At 41.5% G+C, this 27,354-nt stretch overlaps 1 protein-coding gene across 1 annotated transcript in view; it reads right to left on the bottom strand.

Moving 5' to 3' along the window:
* LOC136319464 (pecanex-like protein 2) overlaps positions 1-27,354 on the bottom strand; it is a 286,591-nt gene that overhangs the window by 62,860 nt on the left and 196,377 nt on the right. Inside the window, exon 23 of the mRNA XM_066252718.1 lies at positions 11,520-11,628. Within this exon, the coding sequence (XP_066108815.1) occupies positions 11,520-11,628 (109 nt within the window). The remainder of the gene's footprint in view (positions 1-11,519; positions 11,629-27,354) is intronic.

Consider the following 27,354-nt stretch of genomic DNA (forward strand, 5'->3'; position numbering starts at 1 on the left):
CTCATCTTTCCCTAGAGGTTACAGGCTCAGAAACTGATGGAGGCTACCAAGGGAGAAAGCATGCTAGAACCAGAAAAAACAATTTACTAAACAGTGCCCCACTGGCCTGAAAGCTAATTCAATTCCAAAACAGAGCAAAGTAGTCCCCTAGCGGTGACAGGATGGAACCAACAGCTTCTTAATAGAGTGATAAAATAATTAACTTTTCAAAATTACTCAAAATCAAGGGCTGACATTTAGAAAACTCACAGCTTTGTCTTGATGGCCCATATATCTCATTTCCTATTTATCCCACTATACCCTGCTCAGCATGATGCTGGACTCCACCTGGCAATGTCTACCCTTAAAGCTGATTAAGGGTGGGAAGGTGTCCTTGGATAACCGGAGGAGAGCTGCAGGCCTGCCAGCCAGCACACAGCTGCTATGTCAGGTTCCAAGGTTCCTCTGAAGGGAGGACATGGATGTCACCAAAGAGAGTTTGAGGAACAAAGTGTGGGGATTGGCTGAATATTCCAAAACAGAATTATAAAATGCCCAATAGAACCTGTATCTCAAATGTTTTGAATTTCTTAAGAGAATGAGTCTGCCCATCATGAAAGTTCTTAGATTTAGCATGCACTCTGTGCCACCTGAGATGTATGCTAATGTTGCTTTTATTCTTTAGGAAATACTAAATGCCAGACAGGCTGTGCTGGTGTGAGAATGCCCAACATGCACATAGGACAGGTAATTGAAAGTTATGTATCCCACACTGGTCCTAATTCAGCTATGAAACCACCAGGAGCAACCAGCATCGCTACACTCTTCTTACCAGGCATAAGGAGCCACAGGCAGCACTACGGATCTACCTGAGACCAGACATAGGATGAAAGGGGGACTCATAACTTTAGGCTTTAAAATCTAGTTTGCAATTGCAAACCCTGATTTGCAATTGGGCATCAATCTAATAACCTCCATTTAATAAACAGGCTTTAAATTCTAGACAGGATACCTTAGACACACTTCAAAAATAAATAAGAACTGGCCCTGGCCGGTTGGCTCAGCGGTAGAGTGTCGGCCTGGCGTGCGGGGGACCAGGGTTCGATTCCCGGCCAGGGCACACAGGAGAAGCGCCCATTTGCTTCTCCACCCCCCACCCCCTCCTTCCTCTCTGTCTCTCTCTTCCCCTCCCACAGCGAGGCTCCATTGGAGCAAAAGATGGTCCGGGCGCTGGGGATGGCTCCTTGGCCTCTGCCCCAGGCGCTAGAGTGGCTCTGATCGCGGCAGAGCGACGCCCCGGAGGGGCAGAGCATCGCCCCCTGGTGGGCAGAGCGTCACCCCTGGTGGGTGTGCCGGGTGGATCCCGGTGGGGCGCATGCGGGAGTCTGTCTGACTGTCTCTCCCCATTTCCAGCTTCAGAAAAAAAATACAAAAAAAATTACAAAAAAATAAAAATAAAAATAAAATAAATAAATAAGAACCACTTAACTCTTTCACCTCACTGTTGTGGTTTGAAAGGACTGTTTAGAAAAAACAAATTACTGGTGTAACAGAAAATGATTGTAGTTAAGGAAAAGGGAGGTGCACATGCACTTCGCCACTTTTCCTTCCTTAGCTTGTTCTGCCAAATAATCTTGGAAAACCGTTAGAAAAACCAGTGCAGTCTAAGAATAGGAACATAGAACAATGTACATTGTGAAGCTAGCTCTTGGCATGCTTAAAAAAAAGGTGTTTTTAACATAAATCTGGAGGTGAGAAATTTTCAAAATTAAAAAAAAAAATCTAGGGATTTCAAAATGGCAGTGGAGTAGGCAGACATACAAACTGCTACCTCCCAGGACCAAACTGAATTACAAATTAATTTAAGAACAGTCATCGTGAAAAATCAACTTTGGACTAAAAGAACAGGACTCGAAAACCATGGAGTACAGAAGAAACAACACCGAGCCTGGTAGGAAGTGCGGGGATGCAGTGGGGGCTCCCCTGCTCCCAGGAGCGAGGGGTGGCTGATAGTCCAGAGGGATTCTTATTGCAGGGAGAGAGACCCTGAGAGGTGGGGGTCCTCAGCCCCAGGACCAAAGCCCCAGCCTAGAGATCCAGAGACTGGAGGAGAGAGGCTGACAGCATTGGGTGTGGAGAAGAGCGGGGTTTGTCTGCAGGAAATGGCTTGCAAAGAAGTTGCAGCCTTAAAGGGTGAGCATAGACAATCTCACTCACAGCCACTTGCCTGGAGCTCTGGGACGAGGAGGGTTCAGAGGACTAGTCTTACATGAAGAGAGTGGGGAGATCATGGCACAGAGGTACAAACAGTAATGAGGAGAATACCTGTGCTGAGTCATTCTCCAATATTGAAGCATCCATAGGCAGGGGGAGGATCAATCCCTCTGTCCAGCACAAGCCTAGCATGGAGCCAATTGACTTCCAAAAAGCTCTGCAGCTCCAACGAGTATGAAAGGCAGTTTGACAAACAATCCAATAAAAAAATGGGAAGAGGACATGAACAGACACTTCTCCCAGGAAGAGATACAAATGGCCAACAGATATATGAAAAGATGCTCAGCTTCATTAGTTATTAGAGAAATGCAAATCAAAACTACAATGAGATACCACCTCACTCCTGTTAGATTAGCTATTATCAACAAGACGGGTAATAGCAAATGTTGGAGAGGCTGTGGAGAAAAAGGAACCCTCATTCACTGTTGGTGGGACTGTAAAGTAGTACAACCATTATGGAGGAAAGTATGGTGGTTCCTCAAAAAACTGCAAATAGAACTACCTTATGACCCAGCAATCCCTCTACTGGGTATATACCCCAAAACCTCAGAAACATTGATACGTGAAGACACATGTAGCCCCATGTTCATTGCAGCACTGTTCACAGTGGCCAAGACATGGAAACAACCAAAAAGCCCTTCAATAGAAGACTGGATAAAGAAGATGTGGCACATATACACTATGGAATACTACTCAGCCATAAGAAATGATGACATCAGATCATTTACAGCAAAATGGTGGGATCTTGATAACATTATAAGGAGTGAAATAAGTAAATCAGAAAAAAACAAGAACTACATGATTCCATACATTGGTGGAACATAAAAATGAGACTAAGAGACATGGACAAGAGTGTGGTGGTTACCAAGGGTGGGGGGGGAGGGAGGACATGGGAGGGAGGGAGGGAGAGAGTTAGGGGGAGGGGGAGGGGCACAGAGAACTAGATAGAGGGTGACGGAGGACAATCTGACTTTGGGCGAGGGGTTTGCAACATAATTTGATGACAAAATAACCTAGACATGTTTTCTTTGAATATATGTACCCTCATTTATTAATGTCATCCCATTACCATTAATAAAAATTTATTAAAAAAAAAAAAAAGAAAGGCAGTTTGAAAAGGAGGAAGTAAAAGGGGAGAGGCAGTGACTCAGGTTTCTGGGGAGACCTGAGCTACACCTCCCCCTTCTGATAAGGAGAACACGCCCTGCCCCCCGGAGAGTAACTGGCCAGATCGTTGCTTCTGGTTCTCAGAGGTCATACTCACTGCATTCCTCTGGCCTGGATAGAGTTTCAACTGGGGCCAAAGAGCAAGATATGCCCACTACTCCCATCCTAAACACAGAAGTTCCATGCTGGGCTCAGCAAACAAACAGCAGGGAAATTAAGACTTTTAAGCAGCTCAACTTGTTAGGGAGAATTAAAATCCAAGCAACCAGCAGAGACCGAAGGATAAAGCCCTGGAGGAGGGGCCGCATTCCCTGTACCAACCTCAGCTAAACAAACCCAACAAGCTTGCAAATTGCACACAGAAAAAATGGGAAGACAGAGAAATGTAATCCATATGAATCAACATGAGAAATCCCCAGAAAAAGAATTGAACGAGATGGAAGTAACCAAACTACTGGATGCAGTTTAAAATAATGATTGTGAGGATGCTTAAGGATCTCAAAGCTACAATGCATGGACTTAATGAGCACCTAAACAAAGAAATTGCAAGCATCAAAAAGGACATTGAAATCATAAAAAGAAATCAAACAGAAATGACAATTACAATATCAGAAATGATGAGTACACTAGAAGGAATCAACAGCAGGCTAGATGAAGCAGAAGATCAAATCAGTGCTTAGAGGACAGGAAAAATAAAAACAGAAACAGAGCAGCAAAAAGAAAAAAGAGGCTCAAAAAGTCTGATGAAACTATAAGAGAACTCTGTGACAATATGAAGAAAAATAACATCCACATCATAGGGGTTCCTGAAGGAGAATAGAAAGAACAAGGGATAGAGAACCTGTTTGAAGAAACGATAGCTGAAAGCTTTCCTAAATTGATGAAGGAAAAAGTCATACAAGTTCAAGAAGCACAGAGAGTCTCAGTAAAGAGAAACCCAATGAGGCCTACATCAAGACACATCATAATTATAATACCAAAGTGTTGGTCAAATAAGTTTGTAAACATGATATATAGGTTTGCTCACTTATAGTTTGCATTGGGTGTGGGGGACAGGCTGTAAGCAGGCATGATTAATATTCTCTAAGGCTTAGTTTTAAGATTAAGCTTTTCCCAACCTATGTGACTTTGTATCAGAGTCTTCCTTGTTTGTATATTGGATTAAAGGTTTTGATTTCTACACTATAAAATGGGGGCACACCGGGAGCTTGCTCTCTCTCGGTTCCTGAAATTAGTATTGGAGGGGAGAACAGAGAAAGGCCACATGGAGGAGAGGGGAAGCAACTAAGATGGCAGAATGCTGAAGGAGAAGCCAGTTTGTGCAGAGTTTGTGCAGAGAGAAGGAGATGGGGAACAGAGGTGAAAACCTTTGATTCTAGGGAACTTGGATAAGTCAGTGGCTTTTGGAGCCCTGAATGGAAAGGGAAGTGTTTTCCTACTGTGTGTATTTCTTGCCCGCCGGGTGCAAGCTAGGATTAAAACTAATGGCCCACCAATTCTTGGCTCTGTTGTTTCAATACCTTCTGTCCGAATCAAATGCAAACCTGTATGGGCCAGGCGGCTATGATGGTGGCCGTGGCTACTGGCTTTACACAGAGTTAAGAGATAAAGAAAAAATACTAAAAGCAGCAAGAGAAAAGAAGTCAATTATCTATAGAGGGGCCCCCATAAGGATGACATCTGACTTTTCAACAGAAACATTTGAGTACAGAAGGGAATGGCAAAAAATATTCAAAGTAATGCAAAACAAGACCCTACAACCAAGACTTCTTTATCCAGCAAGATTATCATTTAAAATTGAAGGAGAAATGGCCTGACTTGTGGTGGCACAGTGGAAGCATTGACCTGGAACATTGAGGTTGCCGGTTTGAAACCCTGGGCTTGCCTGGTCAAGGCACATATGAGAGCTCATGCTTCCTGCTCCTCCCCTTTCTCTCTTTTGCTCTCTACTCCTCTTTCCCTCTTTCTCTCTCTCCTCTCTGAAAAATTAATGAAGTCCTTAACAAAATTTATATAAAATTGAAGGAGAAATAAAAAGCTTCCCAAACAAACAAACAAACAAAAAACTCTAGAAATTCATTACAACCAAACCAGTACTGCAGGAAATAAGGGGCTTGCTGTAAAAAGAGCAAAGGAAAAAAGAAATTGAGAAAAAGAGGATTACAGAGTTAAAGAATAAAATGGCAATAAACTACATATCAATAATAACCTTAAATGTAAATGGATTAAATGCTCCAATCAAAGACATAGGGTAGCTGCATGTATAAGAAAACAGGACCCGTACATATGCTGTCTACAAGAGACACACCTTAAAACAAAAGATGCACATAGACTGAGAGTAAAGGGTTGGAAAAAAACTATTTCACACAAATAGAAAGGAAAAAATCTGGGGTAACTATACTAATATTTGACAAAATAAACTTTAAAACAAAGGCTATAGTAAGAGATAAAGAAGGTCACTACATAATGATAAAAGGACCATTACAACAGAAAGATATAACTATTATAAATATATATGTGCCTAATATAGGAGCACCTAAATATATAAAAAAGATTTTGATGGACAAAAAGGGCGAGATCAAGAGCAACAGTATAACAGTAGAAGATTTTAATATCCCACTAACATCAATGAATAGAATTTCCAGACAGAAAATTAAAGAAATAGTGGCCTTAAATGACACACTAGATCAAGTGGATTTAATAGATATCTTCAGAATCTTTCACCCCAAAGCTGCAGAATATATATTCTTCTCAAGTGCTCATGGTACATTCTCTAGGATAGACCATATGTTAGGATACAAAACAAGTCTTAATAAATTTAAGAAGATAGAAATCATATCAAGCATCTTCTCTGATCACAACTGCATGAAACTGAAAATCAACTACAATGAAAAAACTAAAAAAGATTCAAACACTTTGAGACTAAATAGCATGCTATTAAATAATGAATAGGTTAACAATGAGATCAAGGAAGAAATAAAAAACTTCTTAAAACAAATGAAAATGAACAAACAACAACTAAATTTATGGGACACAGCAAAAGCAGTCCTCAGAGGGAAGTTCATAGCATTACAGGCATTCCTTAAGAAGCAAGAAGAAGCTCAAATTAACAACTTAACCCTACATCTAAAAGAACTAGAAAAAAGAACAGCAACTAAAGCCCAGAGGAAATAGAAGAAAGGTAATAATAAAGATGAGAGTGGAAATAAATGACATAGAGGGGAAAAAAACAATACAGAAGATGAATAAAACCAACAGCTGGTTCTTTGAAAAGGTAAACAAAGTTGATAAACCTTTAACCAGACACACCAAGAAAAAAAGAGAGAGGGCTCAAATAAATAAACTTAAAAATGAGAGTGAAGAAGTAACAACTTGACACAGCAGAAATTCAAAGGATTGTAAGAAAATACTATGATGAACTGTATGCCAAAAAACTGGACAACCTAGATGAAATGGATAAATTCCTTGATCATATATTTATTTATTTTTTATTTTTATTTATTTTTTATTTTTTTATTTTTTGTATTTTTCTGAAGCTGGAAACAGGGAGAGACAGTCAGACAGACTCCCGCATGCGCCCGACCGGGATCCACCCCGCACGCCCACCAGGGGCGAAGCTCTGCCCACCAGGGGGCGATGCTCTGCCCCTCCGGGGTGTCGCCCTGCCGTGACCAAAGCCACTCTAGCACCTGGGGCAGAGGCGAAGGAGCCATCCCCAGTGCCCGGGCCATCTTTGCTCCAATGGAGCCCTGGCTGCGGGAGGGGAAGAGAGAGACAGAGAGGAAGGAGGGGGGGGGTGGAGAAGCAAATTGGTGCTTCTCCTATGTGCCCTGGCTGGGAATCGAACCCGGGTCCCCCGCACGCCAGGCCAACGCTCTACCGCTGAGCCAACCGGCCAGGGCCTCCTTGATCATATAATCATTCAAAAATCAATCTAGAAGAATCAGAGAACCTAAACATACCAATTATAACAAATGAGATTGAAACAGTTATCAAAAAACTCCCAACAAACAAAAGTCTTGGGCCTGATGGCTTCACAGGCAAATTATACCAAATATTCAAAAAAGAACTAACTCCTATCCTTCTCAAGCTATTTCAAAAAATTCAAGAGAAGGGAAGACTTCCAAACTCCTTTTAGGAGGCAAACATAATCCTCATTCTAAAAGCAGGCAAAGACACTACAAAGAGAGAAAACTACAGGCCAATTTCCCTGATGAACTTAGATACTAAAATTCTCAACAAAATATTAACAAATCAAATCCAGCAATACATGAAAAAAATCATACATCATGATCAAGTAGGATTTATTCTGGGGAGGCAAGGCTGGTACAATATTTGCATATCAATCAACATGATTCATCACATAAACAAAAGGAAGGATAAAAACAACATGATGATATCAATAGATGCAGAAAAAGCATTTGATAAAATCCAGCACCCATTTATGACCAAAACTCTCAGCAAAGTGGGAATACAGGGAACATACCTCAACAGGATAAAGCCCGTCTATGACAGACCCACAGCCAACATCATACTCAATGGGCAAAAATTAAAAGTAATCCCCTTAAGAACAGGAACAAGGCAGGAGTAACTCCTTTCACCACTCTTATTCAACATAATTCTGGAAGTCCTATTTACAGCCATCAGACAAGAAGAAGAAATAAAAGGCATCCGAATTGGAAAAGAAGAAGTAAAACTTTCATTATTTGTTGATGACTTGATACTGTATATAGAAAACCCTAAAGTCTCAGTCAAAAAACTACTGGACCTGATAAATGAATTCAGCAACGTTGTGGGACATAAAATCAATATTCAGAAATCTGGCATTTATATACACCAACAGTGAACTGTCTGAAAGAGAAATTAAGGAAACAATCCCCTTCACAATTGCAACCAAAAAAATAAAGTACCTAGAAGTAAATTTAACCAAGGAGGAGACCTGTTTTTGGAAAATTATAAAACATTGATAAAAGAAATCAAGGAAGATACAAAGAAGTGGAAGCATATACTGTGTTCATGGTTAGGAAGAATAAACATCATTAAAATGTCTATACTACCCAAAGCAATCTATAAATTCAATGCAATTCCTATTAAAATACTAATCTCATACTTCAAAGACATAGAACAAATATTCCAAAATAGTATATGGAATCAAAAAAGAACACGAATAGCCTCAGTAATCTTGAAAAAGAAAAATAAAGCAGGGGATATCAAACTTCCTGATATCAAGTTATACTACAAGACCATTGTTCTCAAAACAGCTTGGTACTGGCATAAGAACAGGCATACAGATCAATGGAACAGAACACAGAACACAGAAATAAACCCATACCTTTATGGACAATTGATATTTGACAAAGGAGGTAATAACATACAATAGAGTAATGACAGACTCCTTAATAAATGGTGCTGGAGAAATACATGCAAAAAAATGAAACTAGACCACCAAATTATACCATTCACAAAAATAAACTCAAAATGGATAAAAGACTTGAATGTAAGTTGTGAAGCCATGATTATCTTGGAAGAAAACATAGGCACTTCTCCAAAGAGGACATACAAATGGCCAATGGGCATATGAAAAAATGTTCAACATCACTAATCATTAGAGAAACCACAATAAGATACCACTTCACAATAGTCAGAATAGAGCTCATCAACAAAACAACACATAGTAAGTGCTGGAGAGGGTGTAAAAAAAAGGGAACCCTCCTGCACTGCTGCTGGGAATGCAGACTGGTGCAGTCACTGTGGAAAAAAGTATAGAGATTCCTCAAAAAATTAAAAATCAAACTGCCTTGTAACCCAGCTATCACACTTCTAGGAATATATCCTAAGAGTACAAATCACTGACTCAGAAGAAGAAATACACCTCCATGTTTATTGCAGCATTGTTTACAATAGCCAAGATCTGGAAACAGCCCAAGTGTCCGTCAGTGGATGAGTGGATTAAAAAGCAGAGGTACATATACACAATGGAATACTACACGGCTGTGAAAAAGAAAGAATTCTTACCCTTGCGACAACATGGATGGACCTGGAGTCTATTATGCTAACTGAAATAAGTCAGGCAGAGAAAGAAAAATATCATATGACCTCACTCATATGAAGAATCCAATGAACAATGTGAACTGAGGAACGAAAGAGAGGCAGAGAATGGATCAAAGAGTTCAGAGAGAAAGCAGTCAGAGGGAAAGGGGATGAGAGGAGGGGATCAAAGAAAGAAAAGACATTAACAAAAGTACAATATATACAGGTAACACAGAGAGATAGAGGGTAGGATAGTAAATCATGGAGGAAAGGGGAAGGTGGTGGGAGAGGGGGCAAAGGGGGTATTAAGGAGAAGAGAGGGGTGGGGAGGGAGGGAGATATATTCCAGGGAACACTTGTAACTAGGTAACACAACAAATTAAAATCAATACAAAAGAAATCTAGAATATAGTATCACATAATGATGATCCCAAGTATGTTTATGACTGTACACAAAGTTCAGACTCTAGAGACTCCTTACAAATGTGCACACAAGAGAAAGCTTAGCAGTCCTTGAAACTAGCAAAGGGCACTCTCAGATAGAATGCCAAGGTCTAGGGCTGGTGTTACACACAAGGGCGTCTGAATCAGCGGGAGGGGGGGGCTTGTGAAGATGGCGATGCCAGGCTCCTCCCCTGAATTGTGATGTTAAAAGTATGTGCCCTGCTCAGAAATCTTATTTATCAACCCCTTCCCAAGGATTCAAATGCAAGTAACCCCTGACCACATTTTGGGAAACAAACATTTAGAAAGTATTCAACCAGGAAAACCTTTGCAGGCAAATTTTAGGATTGAGTCAAAGATATTTTTGTTTAATCTCTCCTTTCAAGAGTATTTTTTATTCCTGTCTCTCTCTCCTTCTCTCTACCAACCCATACACACCCTCTCCTTTCTCTTCCCCTTTCCCCACAACACACACGTGTACACGCATACACATGCATGCATACAGACATGCACGGGCACACATGTGTTCTCTCTCTCCACATGCACACTTTACTGTATCAAAGTGATCTTTAGAAGGAGCAGCTCAAATTTATTTTGAAGTAAATTAAAACCAATTACACACAAGGAAATCAAATGAAACCATAAATGATAGAACTGGGTTGCTTGGCTAATAGCAACTGCAAAACAAAACCACAAATTATTTTTTTTTTTTGGCTTGAAAAGGGTGGGGTAATTCTGTTTGCACCTAATACTGGGTTTCTGAATATTATTAAGTATTTAACAATGAAATTATATCATAATACGATGTCATTTAATCTATAATAACAGAGAATAAAACAACCCTATCCCCAAGGTTTAAATATAGCAAACAGATTTGTGCTATTTTGCATAAGTCAACAGAATCATTGAAGCAGTAATTTTCCATTTAAAAGATAGGATATCTTTTTTTTTTTTTTTTTTTTTTACTTTTTTTTTTTTTCCATTTTTCTGAAGCTGGAAACAGGGAGACAGTCAGACAGACTCCCGCATGCGCCCGACCGGGATCCACCCGGCACGCCCACCAGGGGCGACGCTCTGCCCACCAGGGGGCGATGCTCTGCCCATCCTGGGTGTCACCATGTTGCGACCAGAGCCACTCTAGCGCCTGAGGCAGAGGCCACAGAGCCATCCCCAGCGCCCGGGCCATCTTTGCTCCAATGGAGCCTTGGCTGCGGGAGGGGAAGAGAGAGACAGAGAGGAAAGCGCGGCTGAGGGGTGGAGAAGCAAATGGGCGCTTCTCCTGTGTGCCCTGGCCGGGAATCAAACCCGGGTCCTCCGCACGCTAGGCCGACGCTCCACCGCTGAGCCAACCGGCCAGGGCAAGATAGGATATCTTAATGCAGATCTGGGCCTGGGAAATGGAAGAATCAGGAAAAATATAGTAATTCTTGAATATGCATTAAGAGGCAGGAAGAGTTCAAAATTAGGAGCCACCTTTTAAAGCTAAATGATCTAAAGGGAATCCAGAGTGCCTCCCTCTCCCCATTACAATGTGATCGAAAAGACTTTAAAGTCCTCTCACTGCCAGGGTTCAATGAAAAGCATGCATCCGTGTGCTGTGATGGAAATAGCAGCAGAAAGGATACGGGGTATTGCAAAAAGCTGAGCAAACACGTGAAACGAAGAACCCCAAGCCATCTGCCATGGGGCCACATATGCCATGATGAACTGTAACTTCTGAAGCAGGTCCTCAAGCTGAAAGCAAAAGGAGAAAAAGATTCATCAGAGGTGATAACCACAGTGGCAGTGGGGTCAAGGTCATTGAACACGCACACACGTGTTACAGTCAGGAAGGGGCGGGAAAGCACTGTGGCCCTCTTATTCTTACCTCCCTTTGTCCTACACACAAGGCAGCTGCGTACAGATATTTTTAAATAGCCACAAGGTGATCAGAAGAAAGCCTAGTGTAGTTTAATCGCGCCAGGTTGATTATTTCAGCCAATAGATTGACCTGGTGTATCTCTTCGCCTTTCTTAGAGAAATACTCACAGTCTGGTCTGTCCTCCTTTGTATTAGGTCATTCACAGGAGCTTCATACAAACACTTTTTGTCATGGACACTGTTCAGGTTCATCTTAGCTCTTCAGTTGCTCTTGTTGGGAAAATAGCTCCATAGCATGAGTTAAAAGTTAGAACATGTGGAGACTGCCGATCTAGACAAGCCAGCCCAGAAGAAAACGCATTCTGGGGAGAAGCAGGGATGGAAAGAAGAAACCTTCTGTGGACTAGGAATGAACTCAAAGAGCAAACGTGCTCAGCGGTCCTGTCTGGAGATTTGGAATACAATGTGCAGAGAAGGAGGGGGCAGAACAGACTGCCCTCGCTGCAGACCTCTGCCTTATGGTAGAATGAATGGACAAATCCCAGACGCCAAAGCCTGCTACTGGCCCTTCTACATGGAGTCAGTACGTATACTACCAGGATGTTCTCCCAAACTCCACCTACACTCTTCATCCATAGGGAATGTTTCCAGACTGGGTGTGCCTAGACTGGCTAGCAAAGAAGACAATAAAACCCACTCATCAAGGCTATGAAGCAGAATGAGGAAAAAAGCTCAGAATTCTTAATTCGGCTCATTAAGTGTTACATAGAACATCAGAAGACTACAATGACAAGAAGACAAAGGTTGGTAAATAGAACCAGTAGGGAAAGAGTCAAGGAACCAGGATAACCTGGCCCTTCAGTGAAAGGCCAACCTTGTGACTTTGGAACTGAAAGACGAGGTTCCTCCGAGTTGCTCTACAGAAGTGCAATGAGGTGACACAAGGCTAACTATAATCCTCTCCGAATTTTCCTCTAGCTTTTCTCATCCTATCATAGTCACACAAATATCCTGGTTTTAGAGAAAAACTTTAAAGTAGGATTAAACATACAAGAAAAACCGAAGATAAAAGTTCTCTCAAAGACACAGCCAACAGCATTTTTAGAAGTTGCATGCACTTGGCTATGTATAGAACCCCAGGGTCTAAATGTATCCACCAAGGGCTCTAAGACCTGGTGATGAAGAATGAGAGAAATAAAGAGAAGGGATGAGGACAGTGACAGAGAAAAAAGGAGGAAGTGAGCATGGAAGGGAGGGAGAGAGACAGAGACAGAGATGGACAGAAAGAGACAGGAAAGAAACAGAAAGGGAGAACAAAGGGAGGGTAAAAAAAAGGAAAGAAATGGAGGAGAGAGATGATATGATTGGATTTGAGAACTGAAATAGCATATGACTTCCAGGAAAGAAAACTGGATGTTTGTTTTGCTAATGACTTCTCACTTCCTTTCCTTTTCCATCAACCACCCAGGGCTGACTTCCCAGATCTTTCTGAGAGGCCGATTCCATTTTCATCCTGTGCTGGTTTAGGCTTCCTGAATCCATTTTGGATAGGACCCCACAGCTCCCAGTGCCTTGGAGAGCCTAACAATCTGAGAACAGGGGTGTGTTCTGTAATGTCAGTTTCAGGTCACATCTCTTAGGTTTGCATAAAAAAAATTTCTCCCAGCACATTTTTTACGAGTCCATAAGGGACGTGTACAGACTTAGACACTGACAGCTTGAACACAGACTCAAATGCTTGACTCACTTCTGTTAAAAGACTTCTTCTAGCCCTGGCCAGTTGGCTCAGCGGTAGAGTGTCAGCCTGGCGTGCGGGGGACCCGGGTTTGATTCCCGGCCAGGGCACACAGGAGAAGCACCCATCTGCTTCTCCACCCCGACCCCTCTCCTTCCTCTCTGTCTCTCTCTTCCCCTCCCGCAGCCAAGGCTCCATTGGAGCAAAGATGGCCCGGGCGCTGGGGATGGCTCCTTGGCCTCTGCCCCAGGCGCTAGAGTGGCTCTGGTCGTGGCAGAGTGACGCCCCGGAGGGGCAGAGCGTCGCCCCTGGTGGGCGTGCTGGGTGGATCCCGGTTGGGAGCATGCGTGAGTCTGACTGTCTCTCCCCGTTTCCAGTGTCAGAAAAATACAAAAAAAAAGATTTCTTCTAAAGGCCACTATTATTTCTTGTTATCCCCACTGTTAACCCAACCACAGAAGGAAAAGGCTAATTACAAAAGAGAAGACATTCAAACACACGATTCCAGAGCACACCTGAGAAATGGTGTATTCTGCATTAACTTGCTCATGTATGTCTAACCAAAGTCTATTAAGACAAAATACCTCTGGGTTTGAAAGCTTCTGGTTGGCCCTGCTAAGAATCCTGAGTCTATTTATTAAGAATTAAGCTGTGACTCATGCCTAGGTAAAAATTGCAAGCATCAACAAGATTACCTTGGGTGATGTATGACCCCTCAAATACCCTAAAAATGAATAAGTTATGTAAAGTTACTCCTGTTGGGTTTTCAGGGTACTGCTATATCCTGCGAGGTTTTTAATCCACCTTCTGAAAAAGCTGATAAGTAGGTCAGGTGCAGCAACTACAATCAGACAGGCAGTCCCAGGGAAAGCCTCCTCTGCAAGTTTAAAGCTCTAACAAGTTCAACTGTGCTGCATTATGATTAAATGAATCTATTACAATTATTTTTTTGCTTAGCACAGCAGCTTGTATTTACACATAAGCAAAACCAGCAATCAGAGACATGCACTCTGACGCTCTAATCGCAGCTAAGGGCCCGGTGTCCCTGTTCTTTTCCTGTGTCTCCCTCTGCTTCAGTCTTCTTCACAAACATTGCAAAGAGCAAAATATAAGCTTTGTAAAGATTTCATAAAACAGACGCTACTATCCTCAATCAGGGAAGGGGCCAGTTCACCTGAATGCCAGTTCTTTTTTTTTTTTTTTTTACAGATACAGAGAGAGGGATAGATAGGGACAGACAGACAGGAACAGAGAGAGATGAGAAGCATCAATCATCAGTTTTTTGTTGCGACACCTTAGTTGTTCATTGATTGCTTTCTCATATGTGCCTTGACCGTGGGCCTTCAGCAGGCCGAGTGACCCCTTGCTCGAGTCAGCGACCTTGGGTCCAAGCTGGTGAGCTTTTGCTCAAACCAGTTGAGCCTGCGCTCAAGCTGGCGACCTCGAGGTCTCGAACCTGGGTCCTTCCGCATCCCAGTCTAATGCTCTATCCACTGCGCCACCGCCTGGTTAGGCTGAATGCCAGTTCTTTATGTATCTATGATTTGTCCACAGCACAGTATTCAGTGCTTGTCCACGAAGCCCACCAGGCAAAGCATGTGCTGTAGACATGTCAGATGTCAACATAGCGAATGTTTAAGAGCATGGGCTTGACAGCATGCTGCCTGGGTTTGAACTCCAGCTCACACCTAGTGTGGGATGATAATAGTACCTCCTCACAGTGTCGACTGAGGATTAAATGACTTCATTGTTGTTAAGGACATAGAGCCATGCTTGGCAACTATAAGTGCAATATGAGAGTTTGATAAAAAAACACTCGGACAAATCTTATCTTGAGGTTGAACTTCGTTCACAATCAGGAAATTCTAAAGCCTCCCAAACCACTAAAACTCACCAAGTTTGGGTCCTTCTATTCTTTAGTGGAGGAAACCAGATGCAGGGAGGCTATGTGGGCTGATTAGGACAGACAGGGAGTCACTGGCTCCTGTGTAACCAGAGGCCAAAATTCTTAACTCTCCATCTGCTGATATTTTTACCCCCAGCCTGTACTGTATCTCCTGGAGCCCACGAGCCTTTGTGAAGGACAGCAGCTAGCAAACCTCTACTTAGGCCTTCCTGAGGACAGCAAAGGGATAGGGTCAGAAGTGTGGATGTGACAGTTTGTGGCTGTAGCCATGATCAGAGACCTCTTCTCCATGAGCACAGTGATGAAGGGCTCTGCTGTGTCCTGGAATGCCCTTTCCAGTATAAAATCCCATTAACAAAATACAATACCACCCTGCAAGCATGGATAACACTCAGGAGGATCTTGAAAAGACAGGCCATCAGGTCACCTGTGCTTCCTGAATGCAAAGTTCCGTGAAGATTGATATGGCTTACATGTTTTAATCCTGAATGTGTGACCCAGGCTAAAAAAGTCTCAACTTCATCTTTTTCCATTATACTTCGTCCTTCTCTTCAAGGGTAAAATGAGGTGAAAAACTGTAAATTTTGTAACATCAGAAAGTAATGTCTAAGCACAAAAGGAAACCTGCATCTCCATCATCAATTACAAGTGTGTATGAAGAATACAGCAGGCATCACATTAGGCCACTGTGTATAAAATACACTGTGCACAAAAATTAGGGGGTATTTTATCACTTTATATTCATTTTGAAATATAATAAAACACAAGATAAGACTTAATAAAACTACACTACCGACACCTTTCCATTAAGCACTGCCAATGCAATGTAACATTACACTGACGTTTTTAAACAGAAATCCCATCCAGCTTAGCTATAAACTTGCATCTTCTGACAGTTTGAGACCTTTGCTTTTGTGAATGTTATCTTATTCCTAATAGTCTGCTCTCAAAGATCTTAAATCTCAGCCTTGTTAAAGCATAATTAGCTTTACAAGTTACCTAAGTATGATGATAAAACAGTCATTTGGGACTTTTCTGCTGGGAAAAAAAATACAAAACAAAACTATACAGAATAAAGGAAGTTACAGTGTCATCATTCTGGATGTTGCCCAAAGAAAAACACCACAAATGCTCTTATTTCAAAAGACTTATTTTGGAAATATCTTTCCAATAAAGCATATACATATAAAAATACAGAGATGCTGCTATATCTCTTCTATAGACTCAATCTGCATAAATCCATAACCATCTTAAGAGATGACCCCAACACACTTCCTCACTCTCACCTTCTGGAACAGGAATATACCATTTCTCCTTTGGGTCCCTTCCTCAAGGAAAATGATTTGCCATTTGTTGAACGTGCCTACACTGGGCCTTGTCTAAGAGATCTGCATGCATGTTTTCTTACTTGACTGGAGTGGGACCCTCACTCCTAGCCCCAGGGGCACCCCTTCTTCCTACTTCAGCTCTACAGGTCTCCCACACTAGTTGTCACTTGCCAATTATTTATTTATTTATTGCATTTTGTTGTCAGATTCAGCTAGTTTCCTTCTTCAGAAAAGTTGACACAAACTTTGTAATTACCAAGATTGGAATTTGAAAGGACAGGTGAGTAGCTCTGGGAACCAGCTGCCGTATTAAAGGGGAGCTGAATTCTACTTGAGAGACAGTGAGATAGAGAAGGCTCTGGAGCCATGGGGAGGAACAGAAAAGATGGGGGACACTTGGAGGTAAAGGGTGGACAGGTTAGTAACAAATTCAGGTGGGGGTGAAGCCAGGAGCAAAACCATGTGAGGAAACTATCAGACATTTTGAGGCAAAGGTAGAGATATGGGGAGTAGGAAAATGTTCAAGAAGGAATGGATCAAAATAAATTCACTGCATTAAAGGACTAGTGTCGACCTGGAACAAATGCTGAGGTTGCCGGTTCAAAACCCTGGGCTTCATCGGATCATTTACAACAACATGGATGGACCTTGATAACATTATACTGAGTGAAATAAGTAAATCAGAAAAAACTAAGAACTATGTAATTCCATACATAGGTGGGACATAAAAATGAGACTCAGAGACATGGACAAAAATGTGATGGTAACGGGGGAGAGGGGGAGGAAGGAGAGAGGGGTTGATGGAGGGGAGGGGCACAAAGAAAACCAGATAGAAGGTGACAGAAGACAATTTGACTTTGGGTGAGGGGTATGCAACATAATCAAATGTCAAAATAATCTGGAGATGTTTTCTCTGAACATATGTACCCTGATTTATCAATGTCACCCCATTAAAATTAATAATAAAAAAACAAAAACAAAACCAAAACCAAAACCCTGGGCTTGCCTGGTCAAGGCACATATGGAAGTTGATGCTTCCTGCTCCCACCCCTTTTCTCTCTCTCTGTCTCTCCTCTCTAAAATAAACAAACACATAAATAAATATTTAAAGGACTAGAAACACAATATTTCGTTTCCAAAGCACTAGGGGAGGATGGGGATCTAAGAAAGTCCACTCCATTCAATAAAAGGCAGGAAAGCAGTGGTGGTGGGAATCCAAGAAAAGTCAGAAATACAGAACAAAACACATCAGTAATTACAGCAAATGTAAACCTGCTCATTAAAATATACAGTCTCAATCTGTATTAAAAAGAAAATCTTGCTTTTATATGTAGATGCTTTTATAAGAAATATTAAAATGACTTAGGTTTTAGATAAGAGAATAAAAAAAAAACAGGTAAATCCTAATACAAAGAAGGCTTGCTTATGTATATTAATATTAGATAATATAGAATTAAAAAAATTTATTGATTGACTTTAGAGAGAGAGGAAGGGAAAGAGTGAAAGACAGGAACATGGACCTGTTCCTGTATATGCCCCGACCAGGGATCGAACCTGCAACCTTTGCATATCAGGATGACACTCTAACTGAGCTATCAGGCCATGGTAGACAAAATTAAATTTTACTCTCAAAAAACAAAAACAAAAACAAGAACCAGGGTTAGTGATAAAAGGGAAGAATCACCAGGAAGATAAAATAACTGGAATGTATATACTTTACCACATAAGTTGAAGATATCCAGAATAAAAATGGAATTAGGGTCCTAAAATCAGGAAATATTTTAAGACACGCATCTCACAAAATGATAGTTTATTAAATTTATTTATTTATAAATTTATTTAATTTTTCTTAAGTGAGAAGCAGGGAGGCAGGGGGACAGACTCCCATATGTGCCCCAACCAGGATCCACTGGGGCACCTGCTCAACCAGGGCAATGCTCTGCCCACCTGGGGGCTATTGCTCCGTTGCTCAGTACCAGAGCTGATTTAGTGCCTGAGGCGAGGCCATGAAGAAGACATTTTTAGCAACCAGGACCAACTTGCTCCAATGGAACCATGGCTGTGGGAGAAGAAGAGAGAGAGAGAGAGAAGGGAGAGGTGGAGGGGTGGAGTAGCAGATGGGCGCTTCTCCTGTGTGCTCTGACCATGAATCCAACCCAGGACATCCACATGCCAGGCTGACACTCTACCACTGAGCCAACCAGCCAGAGCTTCTTAATAAGTAAATAAACATGTAAAATATCTGACCAACAGATATCAACAGAATCAACAAACTTTGTCTAACAGAGATGTGTATTAGATCCTTGCAGTTAACCAAAGAAAAAGAATATAATTTTTAAGCATATGGAAATTTATAACATATGACTTACTAAACTACAATGCTAAGAAATGATATCATGCAAATTGCTTTGGAATTAAATTAAAAGTCCATAGTAAAAAGAGGACAAAACAACAATAATGATAATAGCTACAAAGTTTGCCTCTGGATATAAGAACAAACACAACACTAAATTACCCAAAAATAAATGATAGTTAAAATTACAAAATATTTAAAAATAAATGACAAAAAGCAGGATTCAGCTAAAGTAGTTCATATGAACATCTTAGAAAAACTTCACAGTTTATATTGGGAGAGTTTTTTTTTTTTTTTTTTTTTTTTGTATTTTTCTGAAGCTGGAAACGGGGAGAGATAGTCAGACAGACTCCCGCATGCGCCCGACCGGGATCCATCCCACATGCCCACCAGGGGCGATGCTCTGCCCACCAGGGGGCGATGCTCTGCCCCTCCAGGGCGTCGCTCTGCCGCGACCAGAGCCACTCTAGCGCCTGGGGCAGAGGCCAAGGAGCCATCCCCAGCGCCCGGGCCATCTTTGCTCCAATGGAGCCTTGGCTGCGGGAGGGGAAGAGAGAGACAGAGAGGAAGGGAGGGGGGTGGAGAAGCAAATGGGCACTTCTCCTATGTGCCCTGGCCAGGAATCGAACCCGGGTTCCCCGCACGCCAGGCCGACGCTCTACCACTGAGCCAACTGGCCAGGGCCGGGAGAGTATTTTTTATATAAAAAAATCAAGAATATTATAAGAAGAGAAAATAGATGTTCACCCATTAATATAAATGCAGAATTCCTCATTAAAATATTTACAAAATGAATCTCTAAATGTATAAAACATATGATCAAAATTGGTTCATCTCATAATATTTTAATATTAGAAAAATGTCAGTATGTTTTAAAAATGAATAAAGTAAAAAAAGAAAAAGCATATAATGCTCATTTGATACAGGAATAATGTTGGAAAATAAATTCAACTCTCACTCAAGAGTAAAATTCCTCACTACCCAGTAATAAAAAATTTTTTTTCTTAAACCTGATGAGGAATATGAGCATTATATTGCAGTAAACATCATATCTAATAATAAAACGTAAAATAACAGCAGAAAATTTCAAGCAAGAGGTATTAAGGAGGTATCTAACCTACAAGGATAAAGTGAAAATAGAACCCTTAAGGAGGAATAAAGGAGAAAACAATGAGGGTAATAGTTCATTATTTGTGAAGTACAGTTTGAAAAACTGTTGACTAAAAAGAAAAAAGGGGCTAATGCAGGGATGAGAGTTCCCAGCAGGGGAGAGCTATTCAGGCATATGAATGGGAGCTAATAAAGGAAAATGCAGCCTTCCCTGACTCTAATTAGCAGACCTTATGCAGCCAGACACATTCAGACCCCTAGGAGAACATGACAGAAAATATTAGTTAGGGTCATATTTCATAACTGCTCATTAGTGTACACATAAATGCAGATGAAGTCATCACTGCACACTGAAATGGTACAGTCTACCAAGAGGCAGGGATGCTGCAGTCCAGAATGAAAACCTGTGTCCGTGTCCATTTCTCGTTGTGGGTAGGTGAGTGAGCTGCTGAGGGAGGAGGTAAGGGCGGACTCTGACAGACGAGAATCAGGTGATGAAAAAAACTGGTGAGAGGGTGTTTGTTACCTTTGTTCTTGAAGCATCCTGCCCAAAATGACCTTGGAAGGAAGTGGTGAAAATAATATAGTTTATGCGTACACTCTGCCTTTTTTTCAATTCCTTATTCTAACCTTCACCCAACTATTCTATATGCAATCCAGGTTTCTCATCGTTTTGGATTTTATTTAGACTTTTATTCTCTGTGGAGAAAAGGCAGCTTTCTGGATTCTGTTTCTGGGAGTTTCCTTCCTCTCAAAGGTTCACTGAAATCCTATAGGTGGTCAACACTGCCTTTGGAAGGGAGGCTAAGTTCCTAAGTCTCCTAGCAAGGCACATGCTGCTTTTACTCACACAGCATTTTAATAAGAGACACAAATAATGCTCATATACATAGCCATGAGGCAGTCTTTTTTGCATGGCCACCCGTTCGTCCCATCTCCCACACATCTACTGGATATCTAACTTATGTTCTCTTCTGGGAGTTTATGTGAAAATATTTAATCAACTAGTACACATACAAATAAAGTGATTAATATAGTGATGTTTCATATAATGGAAACTTTCTACTTGAAGCATCTAAACTTTCAAAATGTATGGTATTTTGATACAAATATAATAATACAATCTCACTTTAAAAATACCAAGTAGTTCAGAATTGTAAAGTAAAAGGTCTTGTTACTCACTCCATTTAGAACTAACTTCTAGTACCAGCCACAGTTAATGGTTGGTTGAGGAGGTCTCCTTTCCAGAATTTTCTATACATATATATATGTGTAATACATGTGCATATGTGTATCCTTTTTATTTAAATTGAATTAGCATTATATACTGTTCCGAAACTTAGTTTTCCTACTTCTTATCTTATAGACATCTTTAACTTTGGTATATATTGCCCTACCTCACATCTAAATAGCTGCATAATACTCCATTGGTTGGATAGACAATCTATTGAGTCACTCACTGCTAACAGACATCTAGGTTGTAAAAATAAATTTAAAAGCATAGCTGAAGAAAATGTCACACTTATATAAGAGGTCATACAAAGCCATTGCAGGAGCTGTTAATACAGCACATGCCCTGACCTTGACCACTGGGGTGGGCACGTGGTCCATACTGGGCCAGCCATAGTCTACTAGTGTCCTTGGTACATGGTGAGTGACAGAGGAGTAAGCAGAGCCCCAGTTACAGAAGATAGGCGCAGGAGTTACTTCCACCATGGTTGCTGTGGGAAGGGGGGCTTCTGGCAGCCATCTTGTTCCTTGTATGAAGAAAAGGTGCATGGGAACAAGCCAAGCAGACTCAAGCAACAGCAAGCAGGGGAGAAGTACAAAAGGAAGAGACCCACCACCACTGTTTGATCCGGCTATGGCTGTGTTCCAAGTGGGAACCATCGTTTTGCGTTTTTGTCATGTGCATCAGAATAGTCCATGTAAAATTAAAAAGTAGTCCAAAGGGCTTCTGGCCCATTCTTTGGGACACACAGAGCTGAAAAGAGCATTCCACCCACTCTTAAAATAAAAAGCAACCCAGACACACTTCAAACTAATGATTTGCATTTTCAATCCATTGGAGAACTAGGTGATGTCCTAGTCCACAACTAGGTGGTGTCCTAGCCCACAACTGAAGAAGAGACTGACACCTTCAGAGAGAGAGAGAGAGGAAACAGTAAGTAATCACTTGCCTGGGGTGGATGCAACCAGACCCTGGTAGGCAGAGTTTGGCCAAAAGAGTTGATGAACTGTGACAGCCAAATGTGGGTTAGTGGGACACTGTGATGCTCCTGGGACCATAGGAATTGCAAGTCCCTTCTTCATGAACTCCATTAGCTGCTCATGGAGAAGACTGAAGGGAACCCTAAGAAAACGTATGAAGCGGTACAGGCCTGCAGGAAGAAAAGCAGCACACCTGGGGGTCGGCAGCAAGCTCTGTCAGACCTGTTCTCCGATCTCTCCTTGGAAGCACAAATTTTAGTCTGGGGAGGAAAGGTGCACCAACTCTGCTCTTTAGGGCATTTGTGAAGACACACTGCCTCTGGGGGAAAAGAATGACAACAACTAGACCCTACTCCTGAACAAGCGGAAGAAGCACCTACTGAACCCACAGCTATAGCGACAGACAGGAGAATGCAGACTTATAGCTGAGGACGGAGCAGACACTGCTCTGGCAAACCGACTCACAACCTAAACACAGGCTTCCCTCTGGGAGTTTGGAAGCCTGCCTGCGGTGCCCTGAGGAAACCAGAGCAACAACAAAACTCCAACCTGGCCAACTTCCCAACTAGATTAACTCATATTCTTGCATTAAAAATCCAACGGTGGAAAGGCATGCTCAGTCCCTTGCATGAACTCCAGTTACTTTATTCTCTGTAGTACTCTATAAGATGACCAGCTTTGAACAAAAAGTTATGAGGCTATGAAAAATCAAGAAAAAATATACTCCTAAAAGACAAAGCAATAATCAGAACAAGACCTAGAAATGACACATTAATTATATTAAAGGCTGTAATGGAAAAGAAGATTAGATGGGAGATTTCAGCAGGAAGATGGCAACTAAAAGAAAGACTCAAATGAAAATGATAAAAAAGGAAAATACAGTAACAGATACAGAATGCTTTCAGTAGGTCACCACACTAACACAGTCACGGAGAGAACCAATGACCTTGAAGATAGGTCAAGAGAAACAACCTAAAGTGAAACACAAAAATAAATCTCAGTGAATTGAAAAAAGAAGACATTAGAGTATCCAAGAGCTGTAGAACAATAGGGTACTCATGTGTGCATGTTTTGAACCTCAGAAAGATAAGAGAAAGAGAACAGGCCAAAGAAGTATTTGAAGAGGTAATAACTAGGAAATTTCCAAAATAATGACTGACACCAAGCCACAGATTTCAGATCAGATAACATCAAAGGTGACAAATACCAAAACAAGCAAACAAATGAATATGACAAGTTCTGTACAACAACTAGGCCCATCATAATCACACTACTAGAAAAAAAAGGTAAAGAGAAAATTATGAAGGCAGCCAAAAAAGAAAAAGACACATTATACAGCGAAAAACGTAAGTAGAAATTACAGAAAGCTTTCATAAGAAAAATAAGGGCATAATGTTTTAAAGTACTAAAGCAGGGGTGGGGGTGGGGGCTGTCAACATACTATTCTATGCCCAGGGAATATATCTTTCAAAAATGAAAGCGAATACTTTCTTCAACAAATAAAACTGATAATTCACTGTCAAAAGACCTACACATAGACTTGTTTAAGCAAGTTCTTTAGGGACAAGAAATATGCTATAAGTTAGAAAGTTGGATGTACAGAAAGAGAGCATCATAAGTGAAATAAATGACAATAAAATAAAAATGTTTTTATTTTCAATAGCTCTAAAAGAGCAATTTTAATCTAAAGCAAAAATAGTAACAATGTATAGGTGTAAAAACAAAATGTGTGATAGTGCCACAATGGATGGAAGGGAGGAAACTGCGGAAACTTCTTACCACACATGAAATTGTATAATATTATTTGAAGGTCATTCTGATTACAGTTTTATATTTGAATGTTAACAGCAGTGACTAAAAAAAGAGGCATGTGTAATAATAAGTCAAAAGAAGACATAAAGTAGAATTAAAGAGTAGTTCAAAGTCTTCCCTGCTACTCTTCCCCCACTGCCCCAATTAGCTGCTGCCTCTGGAGGCCCCCACAATATTCGGCTTATAACTTCACATCACCCAGACAGTGGTACAGCATTCTGGTAACAGGATGTGTTTTGGAGTCACACAGACCTGGGTTCTTATCCCTCAGCTCTGTCTCTCATTAGCTGAGATTTATCACCTGCAGGCAGCTGTGGTAATTGTCCCAATTTCAGAAGTTTATTGTGAAGATTAAATGAAATAATACATGTAATTTTTTAGCTTAGGACTCAGTATATAGTAAATGTTTATTAAATATAGGTTATTTTACCTTCTGCACTTATGACACTGGTTTAAAAGGTTTTTTTTAGGTCTTTCTTCCCCATGTCCGCACTGCAGTGTATGGTCATAGGCACTAGGTGTTACTTGTAGATGTGCCCTTACTTTCTGACAGATAAGTGGTATAAGCATGTGGTGCATGTAAGTTCAGTAGTGTTTTTTCAGAAAGTGAGACAATGAGCGAATGAAAGACTCAGGTGTCTTTTCCACTCAAGGGATATCATTCACGGCTATAGTGGGCATGGGTTCAGTGAATTTTTTCTTGTTACTTCCCAATTCTCACTTACATGCCACTGGTTTTCCTGATAAAAGAGGGATTTGCCCTCTTCTTCCCTGGACAGTTTAAACTTACATAGTAGCCAGCTTAATCTCATAAACAACCTTCCTTCAACTGAGGCAAAAACACCACAGTTCTCCCAAAACTGATAGCTCAAGGAAAGAAAGAAAGGGAATATCAGTGACCACGAAACCCTGTCTTAAATATGAGCATCTGGTAAAGAACACAGTCTGCTATCTGCAGGCTCCTCTATAAACATCTTGCAGAACATGAGACCTCCAACCAGTAAAGAACGACAACTGCTGTGGTCGGCACTGTAAGGAAAGCAGTGCCGGCTCCTGAACAAATCCAGCTCTCCCTTTGGAAAACATCTGAATGAGGGCACTCCTAGTGAAAGGTTTTTACAATTCTTTCAGTAAAGAGAATCTAGCCCTGGCCGGTTGGCTCAGTGGTAGAGCGTCGGCCTAGCGTGCGGAGGACCTGGGTTCGATTCCCGGCCAGGGCACATAGGAGAAGCGCCCATTTGCTTCTCCACCCCTCTGCTGTGCCTTCCTCTCTGTCTCTCTCTTCCCCTCCCGCAGCCAAGGCTCCATTGGAGCAAAGATGGCCCGGGTGCTGGGGATGGCTCTGTGGCCTCTGCCCCAGGCGCTAGAGTGGCTCTGGTCGCAACATGGCGACGCCCAGGATGGGCAGAGCATCGCCCCCTGGTGGGCAGAGCGTCGCCCTTGGTGGGCGTGCCGGGTGGATCCCGGTCGGGCGCATGCGGGAGTCTGTCTGACTGTCTCTCCCCATTTCCAGCTTCAAAAAAATACAAAAAAAAAAAAAAAAAGAGAGAGAATCTAGACTTGACCCCTCGGCTGAATTCTCTGAAGCCACATAAGTAGCTTTTCTGTGTCTCAAACACACAATACTTTCCCGTTTCTGGGAAGATCCCTGAGCAGTGGGCCTTCAATTTGGGGCCTTAATGAAGGCCTATCACTAGGGCCCTGGGGGGGGGGGGCTGCAGTGTGCAGCCAGTTAGCAGCCTCCTTCAACAGAGAAAGGTGGAGACTTAAAAAAAAATGGATGCCCATAAATATCTTGTGGATGTGTTAGCAAGGACACATTTGACTATGGAGATCTATGAACACCATGACTAAATCCATGTCTGTATTATAGTATACTTGGGCATGAGAATAAAGAGGAAAATAAAGATGAATTGCATGCCAGGCTTGATGTCTCAAATTTGGGGGGGGGGAGCTGATCCTAACATTGAAGGTGGAGAGGCAGAGGGGCTGCCAGCATCCATCTCAGCCCACACTCCTTCCGAGGAGATGAATTACAGTAACTTTGTTATAAGGTACTGTAATCTGTGGGTTACATTGAAACACCAGGCAGGTTACAGAAGAAATTTTGAGGAGTTTATTAACTAACCGGCTAGCTACATGGGCACAGTCCGCAATCATGTAGGCCCTCATACAGTTCTCAGCCTGCTTTTATACAAAATCAAGTACTGGTTGGGGTGGCTAAGGAGGGGGAGCATGTACAATAGTCAATTACTAACAAGCTTACAACATTTAGCTATAGGATCTATTAAAAGGAAAAAGCATTCTCACACATCAAGACCACAAGATAACACAGTAGTGATAACTGTTTTACATACCCGGCAAAGACATTCCTGGACCTTCTAGTGTACCCGTCCCTGTCACCACAAGAGTGGGAAATGAAATGGTTAGCTTAGGATAAGGAGAGAAGCTAAATGAAATTACCTGTGCTAAAAGTGTTGGGGCTACTTATTAGGAAACCTAGTAAGCTAGTCTCCGCTTGTTTAGTGTTCAAGTTTTATACATATAAAGAATTTCAGAAGGGATGATTATTAGAAAGCATATAAAATGTTAAAGAATACAAGTTTTTCAGGCAAGGGGAGTGGGCTTGTGATCCCTTTGTCTAGAGGTATGTGTCACCCTCAAGACTCCAGGAGGGGAGGAAGAGTTAGAATCAGTGTAGGAATTTTTAATTAAGATATGTAAACATTGTCTCCTAAAGGCTCTTAAAAAAGGGGAATAGGAAGTTTTCAGGTAAGTTTTATCTTCTTTGCTATCTAGCAAGTGGCCCCAGTCTTTCCAGAGAACTACAGTTAAATTATGATTAACTACTAACTAACTTTTGCCCCTTTAATCTCTTTCTCTAGGGTTTTTTCCTCATCAGAAAGGAGGGGTAAGGGGGTCTGACTCTTCCTTTTAAAATACTAAAGTTAACAATTTTTGCAATTCCTTGGCACCTTATCACAACTTGTGTGGTTGAATTAAGGGAAACACACCTCCCTGGTGTGTGGGTGGTGCACAGTGGAGTGGAAGACAAGAAAGTGAATATGTTGCGCTATAAATCTTGACTAAAGGATGTTCAGGGCTGCTCAAACACTTCCCAGCAGTTACACAACTGGGTGAAGAG

The sequence above is a fragment of the Saccopteryx bilineata genome, chromosome 1, assembly GCF_036850765.1.
Source record: "Saccopteryx bilineata isolate mSacBil1 chromosome 1, mSacBil1_pri_phased_curated, whole genome shotgun sequence".
Lineage (NCBI taxonomy): Eukaryota > Metazoa > Chordata > Mammalia > Chiroptera > Emballonuridae > Saccopteryx > Saccopteryx bilineata.